The 14,896-nt window shown below is 41.2% G+C and overlaps 1 protein-coding gene across 3 annotated transcripts in view; it reads right to left on the bottom strand.

Moving 5' to 3' along the window:
- Positions 1 to 14,896, bottom strand: part of LOC134346855 (low-density lipoprotein receptor-related protein 1-like) — a 2,119,020-nt gene that overhangs the window by 873,666 nt on the left and 1,230,458 nt on the right. For all 3 annotated transcript variants that reach the window (XM_063048628.1, XM_063048629.1, XM_063048630.1), the window contains one exon: positions 9,149 to 9,271. In XM_063048628.1, the coding sequence (XP_062904698.1) occupies positions 9,149 to 9,271 (123 nt within the window). The remainder of the gene's footprint in view (positions 1 to 9,148; positions 9,272 to 14,896) is intronic.

Below are 14,896 nucleotides of genomic sequence, written 5' to 3'. Positions count from 1 at the left end.
GCCCTTACACTTCCTCCCTTACCACCATTCAGGGCCCCAAACAGTCCTTCCAGGTGAGGCATCACTTCACCTGTGAGTCGACTGGGGTGATATACTGCGTCCGGTGCTCCCGATGTGGCCTTTTATATATTGGTGAGACCCGACGCAGACTGGGAGACCGCTTTGCTGAACATCTACGCTCTGTCCGCCAGAGAAAGCAGGATCTCCCAGTGGCCACACATTTTAATTCCACATCCCATTCCCATTCTGACATGTCTATCCACGGCCTCCTCTACTGTAAAGATGAAGCCACACTCAGGTTGGAGGAACAACACCTTATATTCCGTATGGGTAGCCTCCAACCTGATGGCATGAACATTGACTTCTCTAACTTCCGCTAGGCCCCACCTCCCCCTCGTACCCCATCTGTTACTCTTTTTAATGCACACATTCTTTCTCTCACTCTCCTTTTTCTCCCTCTGTCCCTCTGAATATACCCCTTGCCCATCCTCTGGGTCACCCCCCCCCGTCTTTCTTCCCGGACCTCCTGTCCCATGATCCTCTCGTATCCCCTTCTGCCTATCACCTGTCCAGCTCTCGGCTCCATCCCTCCCCCTCCTGTCTTCTCCTATCATTTTGCATCTCCCCCTCCCCCTCCAGCTTTCAAATCCCTTACTCACTCTTCCTTCAGTTAGTCCTGACGAAGGGTCTCGGCCTGAAACGTCGACTGCGCTTCTTCCTATAGATGCTGCCTGGCCTGCTGCGTTCACCAGCAACTTTGATGTGTGTTGCTTAAAGTGAACCACCTCACACTTTTCTGGGTTGAACTCCATCTGCCACTTCTCAGCCCAGTTTTGCATCCTATCAATGACCCGGTGTAACCTCTGACAGCACTCCACACTATCTACAATACCTTCAACTTTGTGTCATCAGCAAATTTACTAACCCATCCTTCCACTTCTTCATCCAGGTCATTTATAAGAATCATGAAGAGTAGTAGACCCAGAACAGATCCCTGAGGCACACCACTGGTGACCGACCTCCATGCAGAATATGAGCCGTCTACAACCACACTTTGCCTTCTGTGGGCAAGCCAGTTCTGGATTGACAAAGCAATGTCCCCTTGGATCCCACGCCTCCTTAAATTCTCAATAACCCTTGCATGGGGTACCTTATCAAGTGCTTTGCTGAAATCCATATACACTACATCTACTACTCTACCGTCATCAACGTGTTTTGTCACATCCTAAAAAATTCAATCAAGCTCATAAGGCACAACCTGCCTTTCACAAAGCTATGCTGACTATTCCTAATCATGTTATGCCTCTACAAATGTTCATAAATCCTGCCTCTTAGGATCTTCTCCATCAACTTACCAACCACTGAAGTAAAACTCACTGGTCTATAATTTTCTGGGCTATCTCTACTTCCTTTCTTGAATAATGGAACAACATCCACAACCCTCCAATCCTCCAGAACCTCTCTCATCCCCATGGATGATGCATAGATCATCGCCAGTAGCTCAGCAATCTCCTTCCTCGCCTCCCACAGTAGCCTGGGGTACATCTCATCTGGTCCCGGTGACTTATCCAACTTGATGCTTTCCAACAGCTCCAACACATCCTCTTCTTAATATCTACATGCTCAAGCATTTCAGTCCGCTGTAAGTCATCCCTACAATCACCAAGATCCTTTTCCGTAGTGAACACTGAAGCAAAGTATTCATTAAGTACTTCTGCTGTCTCCCCCGTTCCATACACACTTTTCCACTGTCACACTTAATTGGTCCTATTCTCTCACATCTTATCCTCTTGCTCTTCACATACTTGTAGATTGCCTTGGGGTTTTCCTTAATCCTGTCTGCCAAGGCCTTCTCATGGCCCCTTCTGGCTCTTCTAATTTCTTTCTTAAGCTCTTTCCTGCTTGCCTTATAATCATCTAGATCTCTCCCATTACCTAGTTTTGTGAACCTCTTGTAAGCTCTTCTTTTCTTTTTGAATAGATTTACAACAGCCTTTGTATACCACGGTTCCTGTATCCCACCATCGTTTCCCTGTCTTATTGGAACGTACCTACGCAGAACTCCATGCAAATATCTCCTGAACATTTGCCACATTTCTTCTGTATGTTTCCATGAGAACATCTGTTCGAATTTATGCTTCCAAGTTCCTGCCTGGTAGCCTCATTTTTTCCCTTACTCCAATTAAACGCTTTCCTAACTTGTCTGTTCCTAACCCCTTCCAATGCTAGGATAAAGGAGATAGAATTGTGATCTCTATCTCCAAAATGCTCTCCCACTGAGAGACCTGACACCTGACCAGGTTCATTTCCCAATACCAGATCAAGTACAGCCTCTCCTCTTGTAGGCGTATCTACATATTGTGTCAAAATACCTTCTTGAATGCACCTAACAAACTCCACCACATCTAAGCCACTTGCTCTCGGGACATGCCAATCAGTATTTGGGAAATTAAAATCTCCCACCATGACAACCCTGTTATTATTACGCCTCTCCTGAATCAGTCTCTCTATCTGCTCCTCGATATTCCTGTTACTATTGGGTGGTCTATAAAGACACCCAGTAGAGTTATTGATCCCTTCCTGTTCCCAACTTCCACCCACAGAGACTCCGTAGACAACCCTTCCATGTCTTCCTCCTATTCTGCATCAGTGACACTATCTCTGATCAACAGTGCCACGCCCTCACCTTTTTTGCCTCCCTCCATGTCCTTTCTGAAACATCTAAAGCCCAGCACTTGAAATAACTATTCCTGCCCCTTAGCCATCCAAGTCTCTGTAATGGCCAAGTACTGATCCATGCTCTGACCTCACCTGCTTTGTTCATGACATGCTTCTTGCATTAAAATAGACACATTCTCAAACTATCAGTCTGAGTGTATCCCTTCTCTATCACCTGTCTATCCGCCCTCTTATATTGCCTCCAAGCTTTCTCTATTTGTTAGCCAGCTGCCCCTTCCTCTGTCTCTTCAGTTCAGTTCCCACCCCCCAGCAATTCTAGTTATACTGTTCCAACAAACTTCGCAAACCTCACTGCCAGGATATTGGTCCCTCTCAGTTCCAAGTGCAACCTGTTCTTTTTGTACAGGTCACTCCTGCCACAAAACAGGTCCCAATGATCCAGAAATCTGAATCCCTGACCCCTACTCTAATCCCTCAGCCACGCATTTATCCTCCACCTCACTCTATTCCTATACTCACTGTAATGTGGCACAGGCATTAATCCCAAGATGACTACCTTTGTGGTCCTGCTTCTCAATTTCCTTCCTAACTCCCTGTAGTCTGCTTTCTGGACCTCCTCCCTTTTCCTGTCTATGTCATTGGTACCAATATGTACCTCGATCTCTGGCTGTTCTCCTTCTTACTTCAGGATATCATGGACACGATCAGAAACTTCCTGGAACCTGGCACCTGGGAGGTAAACTACCATCCGTACTTCTTTCCTGCGTCCACAGAATCACCTGTCTGACCCCCTAACTGTAGAGTTCCCTATCACTGCTGCCATCCTCTTCCTTTCCCTACCCTTCTGAGCCACAGGGCCTGACTCTGCGCTAGAGGCACAGTCACTGTTGCTTCCCCCAGGTGGGCTGTCCCCCCCAGCAATACTCAAGCAAGAATACTTATTGTCAAGAGGTACAGCCAGTGGGGTACTCTCTAGCACCTGGCTCCTGCCCTTCCCTCTCCTGACTGTTACCCACTTATATGTCCCCCAAGGCCCCGGTGGGACTACCTGCCTATAGCTCCTCTCTATCACCTCCTCACTTTCCCTGACCAGATGAAGGTCATTGAGCTGCATCTCCAGTTCCCTAACATGGTCCCTAAGAAGCTGCAGCTGGATGACCTGGTGCAGATGTGGCAGTCCGGGAGACTGGAAGAATCCTGGACTTCCCACATCTGACACCGAGCACAATACACACATACTTCCTGTCTGTATTCTGCATAGATAACATACCTGGCCTCAACCCGTTAACGGCTAAGCCCCGTTGAGCCAAAGACTTGCGACTCTGTCTCCCTCTACTCCATCGCCTGCTCCTCTTGTGCCTGCTCTATAAAACTATTGCCTTTTAAACTCTTCTTGCTGTTCTCACTGGCTGACATCCACGTGCTTGCACAGTTGTGCCCCGATCAAACTGCTGAAGAAATAACCGTCTCCCTTTAAACTCTTCTTGCTGTTCTCACTGGCTGACATCCACGTGCTTGCACAGTTGTGCCCCGATCAAACTGCTGAAGAAATAACCGTCTCCCTTTAAACTCTTCTTGCTGTTCTCACTGGCTGACATCCACGTGCTTGCGCAGTCATGCCCGGTCAAACCGCTGAAGAAATAACATTAAGTGCGCTCTGCTATTATCACAAATAACTGCAAACAATGGCAAGGTGGCAATGGGACACATTCTACATGATAACAATCACTATCAATTGCAAGCAGACTTTCTAGCATCGAATGATAGGCAAAAATCAGTTTGCAGTTGCTTAACAACATTCACCGTATCCGTCACAGTCCTGACCTCAACAGAGAATTGAATTTGATTTGGCTCAGATCTTATGAAGATATATACCTCATAGTTGTTGGAATCTCATGCTTATGGCATTTTATGTTGTCAGTACTTCCTGTGAGAATATGTAGCTCCGTCTGAAAGAAACTCCTCTGAAAAAAACTTTTCTTCTAATTCAGATCAAACTACTTTTAAAATTAGGTACTTTGAAACCGTTGTTTCCAAATTCCATTTGCTCATTCTCTCGATGGCCTTTTTCTCCTAATGGATGCTATATGAAAAAAGCAGTTTGCATTTCTGAGTAACCTCTACAACCAAGGCTGTACTGAAGGTATTTTTACGGGTGCAATTCAGGATTGTGAAACAGCCGAGAGAAAATCCAGACTGAGCAGATTGCTGCACTATTAAGGCTGGCCTTTGACCATAAGATATAGGAGCCGAGTTATGCCATTCGGCTCATCAATTCTGCTCCACAATTCCATCACAGCTGATTTATTATCCTCTTAACCCCATTCTATTCACATTCACCCAATACATTCTCTCTACATCCACTCTATCCAGACCTTTCAATATTTAGTAGGTTTCAATGAGCATAGAAATTCTGTCATTTCTGAGAAAATATTTGCTCTACTTAAGTAGTTAGTGAGGGTGAATGGAAACACTCACTGAAAGTTGAATTTTATGTATAAGCTCACACCCAGAGATGCATAAGAAAAAATATTAAGAATTACAGGAAAGAACAGAGATGGCACGGCAATTTAGTGACAAGGCTCATAGTCCAGAGTTTGGACCAACAATTCAGAGGCCTGTGAACAAACTACACCATAGAAAGTCATATATCATATAACTGAGGAGACTGAGGTCCTTTAACATCTACCGGACGATGCTGAGGATGTTCTACGAGTCTGTGGTGGCCAGTGCTGTCATGTTTGCTGTTGTGTGCTGGGGCAGCAGGCTGAGGGTAGCAGACACCAACAGAATCAACAAACTCATTCCTAAGGCCAGTGATGTTGTGGGGATGGAACTAGACTCTCTGACGGTGGTGTCTGAAAGAGGATGCTGTCTAAGTTGCATGCCATCTTGGTCAATGTCTCCCATCCACTACATAATGTACTGGGTGGGCACAGGAGTACATTCAGCCAGAGACTCATTCCACTGAGATGCAACACTGAGCGTCATAGGAAGTCATTCCTGCCTGTGGCCCTCAAACTTTACAACTCCTCCCTTGGAGGTTCAGACACCCTGAGCCAATAGGCTGGTCCTGGACTTATTTCCTGGCATTTACATATTACTATTTAATTATTTATGGTTTTATATTGCTTTATTTATACTCTATTCTTGGTTGGTGCAACCAATGAAAACCAATTTCCCTCGGGATCAATAAAGTATGACTATGACTATGACTGTGACTATGAACAATGCTGAATGAACAGAGGCACCTCGGCCTAACCAGCCCATACTGACCATGGTGGCCACTCAGCTAGTCCGAATTTCATGCATTCAGCCCATACCTTTTAAGCCCTGCCCCACCATATGCCCATCCAAGTGCTTCTTAGTGATACTACTGTACCAACCTCTACCACTTTGCCTGATAGCTCATTCTGAATACTCACCACCATCTGCATGAAAGAGTTGCCCCTCATCTCTTTCAAACCTTTCCCCTTTCATGCTAAATCTATTACTGCTAGTTTAGGCCTCCCCTACCCTGGAAAAGGGAACATTAACAGGTGTGGAATTTGAATCAGTTAATTGTGTGGACATTGGAAAACAAACATTTAACCACATAAAATAAGGACCACATAAACTACTCAAATGGCACAAGAAAAGTCTGCAAGTCTGCTCCACCATTGAACAAGAATATAGTTGATCCAATATTCCTCAAGTCAACTTCCCTGCCCTTTCCTCTGAACTCTTACTTAACTTGTTGTTTAGAAATCTACATGTCCCAGCCTTAAATGTACCCAAGTAATCTGCCCCCATAGCAAGCAGCTGTGAAGGCACAACCTTCTGAGAAACAAAAGACTGATACAAAAGTGTGTGTGTGTGTGTGTGTGTTGGGAGAGGGTGGATAAGCAGACAATATCCATTTGTATCTCTCTCTTCCTACAATTAAAGGAGATGCTTATTTCTAGTTTTTATATTCCTACCTAGTTTGCCCTTAGTTTATTTTTCCTCTGTTCATTATTTTTTATGCCTTCCATTCCTTCTGTATTTATCCTGCTTTCCCTGTCTTTTGCTAACTTTTACCTTTTTACATTTACTTTTTACCTATTATTCTCCTTAACAACCTTGCTTAGTTCTAATTCATTCAACCCTCCCTTTCGATCTTTTCTCTGCATTGAGATCAATTAATGTCACGAATTACCTTCTTCAGGGTCAGCCACTGCCTTCTGTCGTAACTACCTTAATTTAATTTAAAAACACAGTGGTCTTTAACCCAAGTTCTCTCAAATGAAATTATTCTATCATTTTATCATTCTATCATCAGGGAAGGGGAATGACCATGAGAGGCCTGCGTCCGGCATTTTCATGCCTTAGAAGATACAGATTGGAAGTCTGTGTGGGGCGCCACTCCTCACACAGACTAGAGCAATGTGTGGTTAATTGCCTTGCTCAAGGACACAAACATGCTGCCACAACTGAGGCTTGAACTAGTGACCTTCAAATCACTAGACCAACGCCTTAACCACTTGGCCACATACCCAACACATTTTACGCTATTCTATCATCACTATTATTAAACCTGCTGCATGGCCTGTTACAGAAACAAAAATGCTGGAAAATCATGTCAAGTCAAGTGGAAAGAGAAGGCAGCTAGAAGGTAGGAGATCTTTCACCAGAATTGAAAAAGAGAGGTTAAGGAGCAGTTCTCATTACATACTATCATATCTAAGATTGCCTGTTTCCTTGATCCATAACATTTTGCTTGAACAAATGAGCACAAATGTATTCTGAATTTGTTAGGGACCTTCTAACTTCCTCAGAGGCATCAATGATTAGCAACGCATCATCAACTGCAACTTTCACCATCTCCAAAGGGATGCTACCACTAAACATATCTTTACCTTCCCCACGCTCCACTTACCGCAGGTATTTCTCCCTCCACGAAGCCCTTGTCCATTCGTCCCCACTAATCTCTCTCCTGGCATTCATCCCTGCAAGTGGCCTAATCACCTCCTCGCTCACCTCCATTCAGGGCCCCTAACAGTCCTTCCGGGTGAGGCAGCACTTCAGCCGTGAACCTGCTGGGGTTATCTATTGTGTCTGGTGCTCCCAATGTGGTCTCCTCTACATTGGTGACACCTATTGTAAATTGGGGAACCACTCCATTGAGCACCTATGCTCCATCCGCCAAAAGCAGAACTTCCCGATGGCCAAACATTTTAATTCTCAATCCCATTCCCGTTCCGACCTGTCGGTCCATAGTTTCTACTTGTGCTAAGATGATGCCACCTTTATGGTGGAGGACCAACACCTTATATTCCGTCTGGATAGCCTCCAACTTGATGGCATGAATATTGATTTCTTCTTCCAGTACATTTTTCCCTCCCCCTCCCCTCTTCTCTTCCCCACTCTGGCCTTTTACTTCTTTTTTACCTCCCTGCCACTTCCCCTGGGTCCCCCCTCCTCCCCTTTTTCCTCTGATCCACTCTCCTGTCCTACCAGATTCCTTCTTCTCCAGCCGTTTACCATTCCCACCCATTTGTCTTCGCCTGTCACCATCCAACTAGACTGTTTCCCCTCCCACCCCTCCTTTTTTATTCTAGTGTCTTCCCCCTTCCACTTCAGTGCTGAAGAAGGGTCTCGGCCTGAAACGTTGACTGCTTATTCATTTGCATAGATGTTGCCTGACCTGCTGAGTTCCTCCAGCATTTTGTTTGTGATCCTCAGGATGCTTGGGGTCTTAAACATCCTCATATTCAGTGAGGTAGAGTACAGCATACAAATGCAGGGCAAAAGAAAATAGCTGAAGAATTCACAACCAACTTCACAAGGAATGGCAAATAGGTGAACCCGATTGATTCCCTCCTGAGATCACTGCCATCGCTGAAGCCAATCTCCAGATAAATCCATTCAATCCCTTAATATCAAGAAACAACTGCACTGAATGCAACATATTGTGGGCTGTAGGTCACATAACATCCCAGCTCTCATACTGTATACCTATATTCCAGAACAATAGTACCTCCAGCCAAGTCCAATAAAATTACAATACTGGCATCTACACAACAATGTGAACAATTTCCCAGGAAGTTAGTAAAATAATAGAACAAAATATAACCTGTTCCATACAGAGAATGTGGAAAGTCAATCTTCCCTTCATGACATCTTTGCCAGAGTTCTGTGACTTTATGACTGGCCATCTTCAGCTGCTTCAATTCCATCATTAGGTACGAAGTGTGAATGCTCGCCGATAATTTCGCAACAAACATAAATCATCAACAAATTAAACTGTTTGTCCCTGAGTGCAGCAAGCCTGACTCGCCATGTCAGAAACCGCAAGATCAGAAGGCCTGCCAAAGAAGATCTGCTATTTTTTCAATTATTTCCTTAACTTTGTACAGTATCTTCTTGTAAAGTCCAGGTTAGATAGGGATAAAGTTTAAAAATAAACATTAATGACAATTGGAAAGAGAGATAAAAATAATGAACTTACGTTTGCAGGTAACATTGTCCTCATCTAAATATTGACCATCAGCACAAGCACAAACTCTGCCTCCAGGGATGATTAAACACAAGCCATTGCATCCACCATTGTTTCCCCGAGTTGAATTTTCACCTGAAAAGATAAAGCACGAAGTCAGAAACTATGGTTAAAGGACTTGTTCATACTTGATAAACATGCTTGGTTTAATATCTCTGCAATTAGCAAAGGTTTTATAAATATTCTGAATATAGTATCCTATTATAACTGAAATACTGTAAAAAATAGATTTGTTATACTCAATTTTGTGGAGAAAAGTTAAGTATTGTAATCTTCCTCTTCCATTGTCCAACACCTGGCTAGTGCAATATCTCATACAATTTTGTTAAAGACTCTGGTTCATTATTATGGACCAGAGCATATTTGATACACTTTATATAAGCTCAACCTAGTACCCAGAGCAGCAAACTGCAAATTGGGTATGTAATCTCATCTCAGTCTACATGCCAAATATTCAACAAATTTGGACAGAAGTCCAGGCCTACAATTTTGGGAAGATTGAAATGCACACATTATTGGCAAAAACAGTTCCCAGCATATAACCATATAACAATTACAGCACCGAAACAGGGCATCTTGGCCCTTCTAGTCCATGCCGAACTCTTACTCTCACCTAGTCCCACCGACCTGCACTCAGACCATAACCAATTTAACTTTAAATGACAACATCAAACCTGCCTCAACCACTTCTGCTGGAAGCTCATTCCACACAGCCACCACTCTCTGAGTGAAGTTCCCCCTCATGTTACTCCTAAACTTTTGCCCTTTAGCTCTCAACTCATGTCCTCTTGTTTGAATCTCCCCCACTCTCAATGGAAAAAGCCTAACCATGTCAACTCTATCTCCCTCATAATTCTAGATACCTCTATCAAGTCCCCCCTCAACCTTCTACGCTCCAAAGAATAAAGACCCAACTTGTTCAACCTTTCTCTGTAACTTGGGAGATGAAACCCAGGTAACATTCTAGTAAATTTTTTCTGTACTCTCTCATATTTAGGGCAATTCCACACAGTCAGTTCAACTACTCAATCCAAGCAAAAACTTCTGGGGAGAATTTTATGTTTATTAAAATAAAATGTTATTTTTGGTGTTTAGCTTTAAACATCACAATGTATTTATAGCTGCTACTCAGGTTTCAAAGTTCTAAGCCCAAAGTTAATTTATTATTAAAATACACATATGTCACCATATACAACCCTGAGATTCATTTTCTTGTGGGCATTCACAGTAAATACAAGAAACACAATAGAATTAATGAAAAACTGCACCCAAAAAGAATGTGTGTAAAAGACAACAAACTGCAAATACAAAATAAATAATAATAATAAATTTGGGATGATATCGACAACTGGTGTCATCCCAAAGTCACTACACAATAGCACTAAACAACTAGGCCTACATAGTAATATTTATGTAAATCTCCAGAAAGCCACAATACTAAACACCATCAGAATAGTCCAAACTTTTCTGGCAATTGAGAAATGAGTGTGCTTGGCTGTGTCTGTATGCCTGTTTTTACCAGCTTGAGCTGAGAAAATATAATAAATAAGCAATAAATATTGAGAACATGAGATGAAGAATCCTTTAAAGTGAGCCCATAGGTTATGAGACCAGTTCAGTGATGCGGTGAGTTGAGTGAAGTTATTCCCTTTGGTTCAAGAGCCTGAAGGTTGAGAGGTAATAACTGTACCTGAACCTGGCGATGTAAGTCTTGTGGCTCCTGTACATTTTTCTTGATGGCAGCAGCGAGAAGAGAGCATGACCTGGGTTGTGTGTGTCCTTGATGATGGATATTATAATATACTATATTATAATGTATTAAAATTATATATTAGATTTAATTATCTGGAACATGTTATCTGCATTGACTGTTATCAGACTCTTAAATGGACCTCTTCTATGATAAGATAGACTCTTGCTGTAACCTCATAATCTACCTAGTTTTGATCTTACACATTACCTACCTGTACTGCATGTTTTCTGCAGTTTTTGCACCATATTCTACATTGTTATTGTTTTACCTTCTTATACCGCAATGCACTATGTCATGATTTGAACTGTATGAACAGCATGTAAAACCCTGGTTCATGTGATAAAAATAAACCAATAATATATTGCAAAGAAAGTAGCGCTCAGTAAAAATCCAATTCTGAAATCAGGAACCTCTGGGTTTCACCTTTCAGTGTCCTAGTGTCAAACTGTGAATCAATTTTAACAGTTTTCAGCCAATGGAACAAACAAATGACCAAATAATTCGGAGCAATAAGGATAATTTTAAAAATACTACTGTATTTTTGTCTCATAATTTGGAAAGAAAATGTTAAAATTGATTTACGGTTCTAAATTCAACACTATAAATTGAATTCTTATGAAAGAAGAAAATAATATGGATGGCATGTTGGTACAGGTCAATGGTTAAACAGCAGATTTATGGAGGAAACCATAAAGCACTATAGAAAACCAGCAGGTCAGGCAGCATCTATTGAGGGAAATGGACAGCCTAAGTATTGATTTGAAGCTCTTCATCTAACTTGTTAATGGATATAGTTTAGATCATTTTTCCCCAGATAAAAACTACTCTATACATATTTTATAAAATTAAAAAAAATATTTGGCCTTGCTACGAGGCCCTATTTTCCCTTGGGCAGATATTCCAAAAACACTTGGCCTAACTCCAACAATGTCCTGTACAGCGGAAAAACGTCTATTCTTAAAAACCAATACATGCAATTATTTGAGCAAGCTCCACTAACAGACCAGCAAAGTGATCATGACCATTCACTAGGCCAAAGAGCTTGAGGACTGTTGCCAAGCAAATAACTTCTACCTCAATGACTACAAGATGAAGGAGATAGTTATTGACTTCAAGAGAACTCACATGACTCATACCCCTCTTTACATTTGTGTCACAACAGTGGAAACGCTTGCAGTTTCAAATTCCTGGGAGAGCACATTTTGCCCAAACTCTTGAGGTCCTAGATCACATTTTGGACAATCAGGAAAGTTCACCAATGCCTCTACTTTCAGAGGAGGCTGAACAGAGCTGGACAATGCACATCTATACTCACTTCATTCTACAGACGTGCAATAAAGAACATCCTAAAATCACTGCTTGGCACAGAAACTGCACTTTGGCGGACAGGAAGACTCTTTTGTCCAATTCAAAACTGACTAATGCATTACTGGCACTAGATTACCTGCCATCAAGGACATATAAAGGGAATGGTGCCAGAAAAGGGCCAGTAACCTGATGAAGGATCCCACCCACCCTGATAATCTCACTTCCATCAGAGAGAAGGTTAACCAACATCCATGCCAGGACCATCAAACTCAAGAAAAGTTACTTTATCCAAGCAGTAAAGTTGATCAACACCATCCCACAGTAAACTACTCCTCCACACCCCCGCTCTACCCACCACGACTTTATCATTTCCTGTTAGTCACTTTATATGTAGACATACCTGTCTAATGTCTTTTAGTGGACATAAAATCAATTGATGTATAAGCTGTCTTAGATGTTTATATTTATTGTGTTTTTTTAGGTTGCATCGGATCTAGACTAAAAATTATTTCATTCTACTTTACTTGTGTATTAGAAATGACATGAAATTTGAGGAATTTGAATTTGAACAAGTTAAATTTGAAGAAACTTGGAGGCTACTTATTCAACATTTTCATATGATGTAAGCTGACCTTTACCAAATCCTTTTCAATAACTTTTCATTTGTGTATAGAGGAGCAGGGTTAATGGCAAATAATGATTTTAACCGATGAAACATGGCAGTGCAGCCTTTATTTCGTTTTGCTTTTTTTTGTTTTTTTTAGTGTAGGGGGACTTTTTCTTTGTATAAAATTTTTTGAATCATTTTCATGTTCAGTTATTAAGAGTTTGGGAGGCTTAAATTACATGTTACTCGGAGTCTGTGTCTGTATATGTTAACCGTTATTAATGTGATCCTGATCTCTTTGTATCATTATCATTGTTATGTTTATCAATTCAAAACTTAATAAAAATATTGAGAAAGAAAGAAATGATATGAAACATTAATCAATTCCAGGTGACTTACTGTCAAATAATTTAAATGTTGGTGAATCTCCCTTATATTCACAAGCAATCAAGACCATTCAAAATCTATCATCAAAATTAATTCCAATGCAAAAGCATTAGAAAACATGAATTGCCTGAAAATGTTTTCTCTCTTTGAAGCTACTTCTCCCACTGAAACAAATGTATCTGCTCTTCCTATGCCAAGTTAACTGGGAAAGGCTTCCGCAAATTTGTTGGGGAATTAGCACTCTTAAAAACTGGTCTCTATTGATAATGTGGAAACCAGTATCAAAACATATTGATAGCAAGAAGCTCTCAAGAAACGGAACTTCCTTGGGCATCTATTCTTTTAATCTTGGTAAATGTTCAAGTAAACAACACATTAGTGCTTTAGTCAGGTGTATAGGGCAAAGTTGTTTATTTTTTGTCAGGTTTGGTTTTGTGGGAAAAAATATAAATGGATAACCACCAGGTGTGAAGGGAAGACTTCAATAATGCAAGACTACAAGTTTTGTTTCAATGGAATTGGAAGCTACAGGGCAAAACAAAAAGATACAACAAAGTTAAAATCCAAATAGAAAGTGCGGGCTTAATCGCTTCCAATTATTGAAGGAAATGCAACAAGTTTGCAATGAGTCTGGAGGGTGGATTTGCTTTTTATTTATTTATTTATTGATTGATTGAGATACAATGCAGAATAGGCCCTTCTGGCCCTTCGAGCCACACCACCCAGTAAGCCACCTATTTAATTCTAGCCTCATCATCGGACAATTTGTAGCGACCAATTAACCTCTTAACCTGTACATCTTTGGACTGTGGGAGGAAACCAAGCACCCAGAGGAAACCAATGCACACAGGTGAGGAAACTTACAAACTTTCATACAGAGGTCGCCAGAACTGAACTAACTTCAAACTGAGATACCCGAGCAAGAATTGCATCATGTTAGCCACTACTCTACAATGGCAGCCTGTAGAAAGAGGTGAACTAAAAATTGTCCAAAGGGAGTAAATAATAAAAATGTAGAAGATATATTTTCTTATTGTACTTTACAATTGTTCAAAACTAGAATTTACAATGATCATGTCCAATGTAATCGAAATACAAACAATAACATTTTACTTGCAATCCTTTCTATATTATTTGGACTAATAAACATGCTTCATCTGCTATGCGTTGACATTTGTGGGTGAATGGCTGCGTAGTGAGATCAAGGGTAAGTACATTGTTCCTCAACATCAGCACATCATTACTTCAAACAAGATATGTGAACTACAGTTAATTGGGATCATTTATTGAAAGACATTTGATTTGCCATAATTTTTGCTCTATACTCAGGCCATTAAACACATTCCCATGTCAAAAAAAATTATTCTGAAGGAAGAGCTCCATTACTGTGTGGAACGTTTAAAGAATAAGATAATAAGATATAGGACAGACTTACGTCATTTGACTCATTGTTTATTATAGTGTGTAATGATTAAACACATTACAGTGTTTGGTGATTGAATTAATACTTAAGGTTAAACTTTATTGAACTAGATCAGCACTTATTAGTTTTCATATATCAATAGATATTGCTGATAATAGCTGAAACATGAATTACTTTTACATATTCTTTCCTATGTCTCATGAATATACAGAACAAATTTAC

Source organism: Mobula hypostoma, chromosome 5, assembly GCF_963921235.1.
Source record: "Mobula hypostoma chromosome 5, sMobHyp1.1, whole genome shotgun sequence".
In the NCBI taxonomy this organism is placed as follows: Eukaryota; Metazoa; Chordata; class Chondrichthyes; order Myliobatiformes; family Myliobatidae; genus Mobula; species Mobula hypostoma.
The sequence above is the reverse complement of the archived record's forward strand: the minus strand, read 5'-3'. Positions and strand labels throughout refer to the sequence as shown.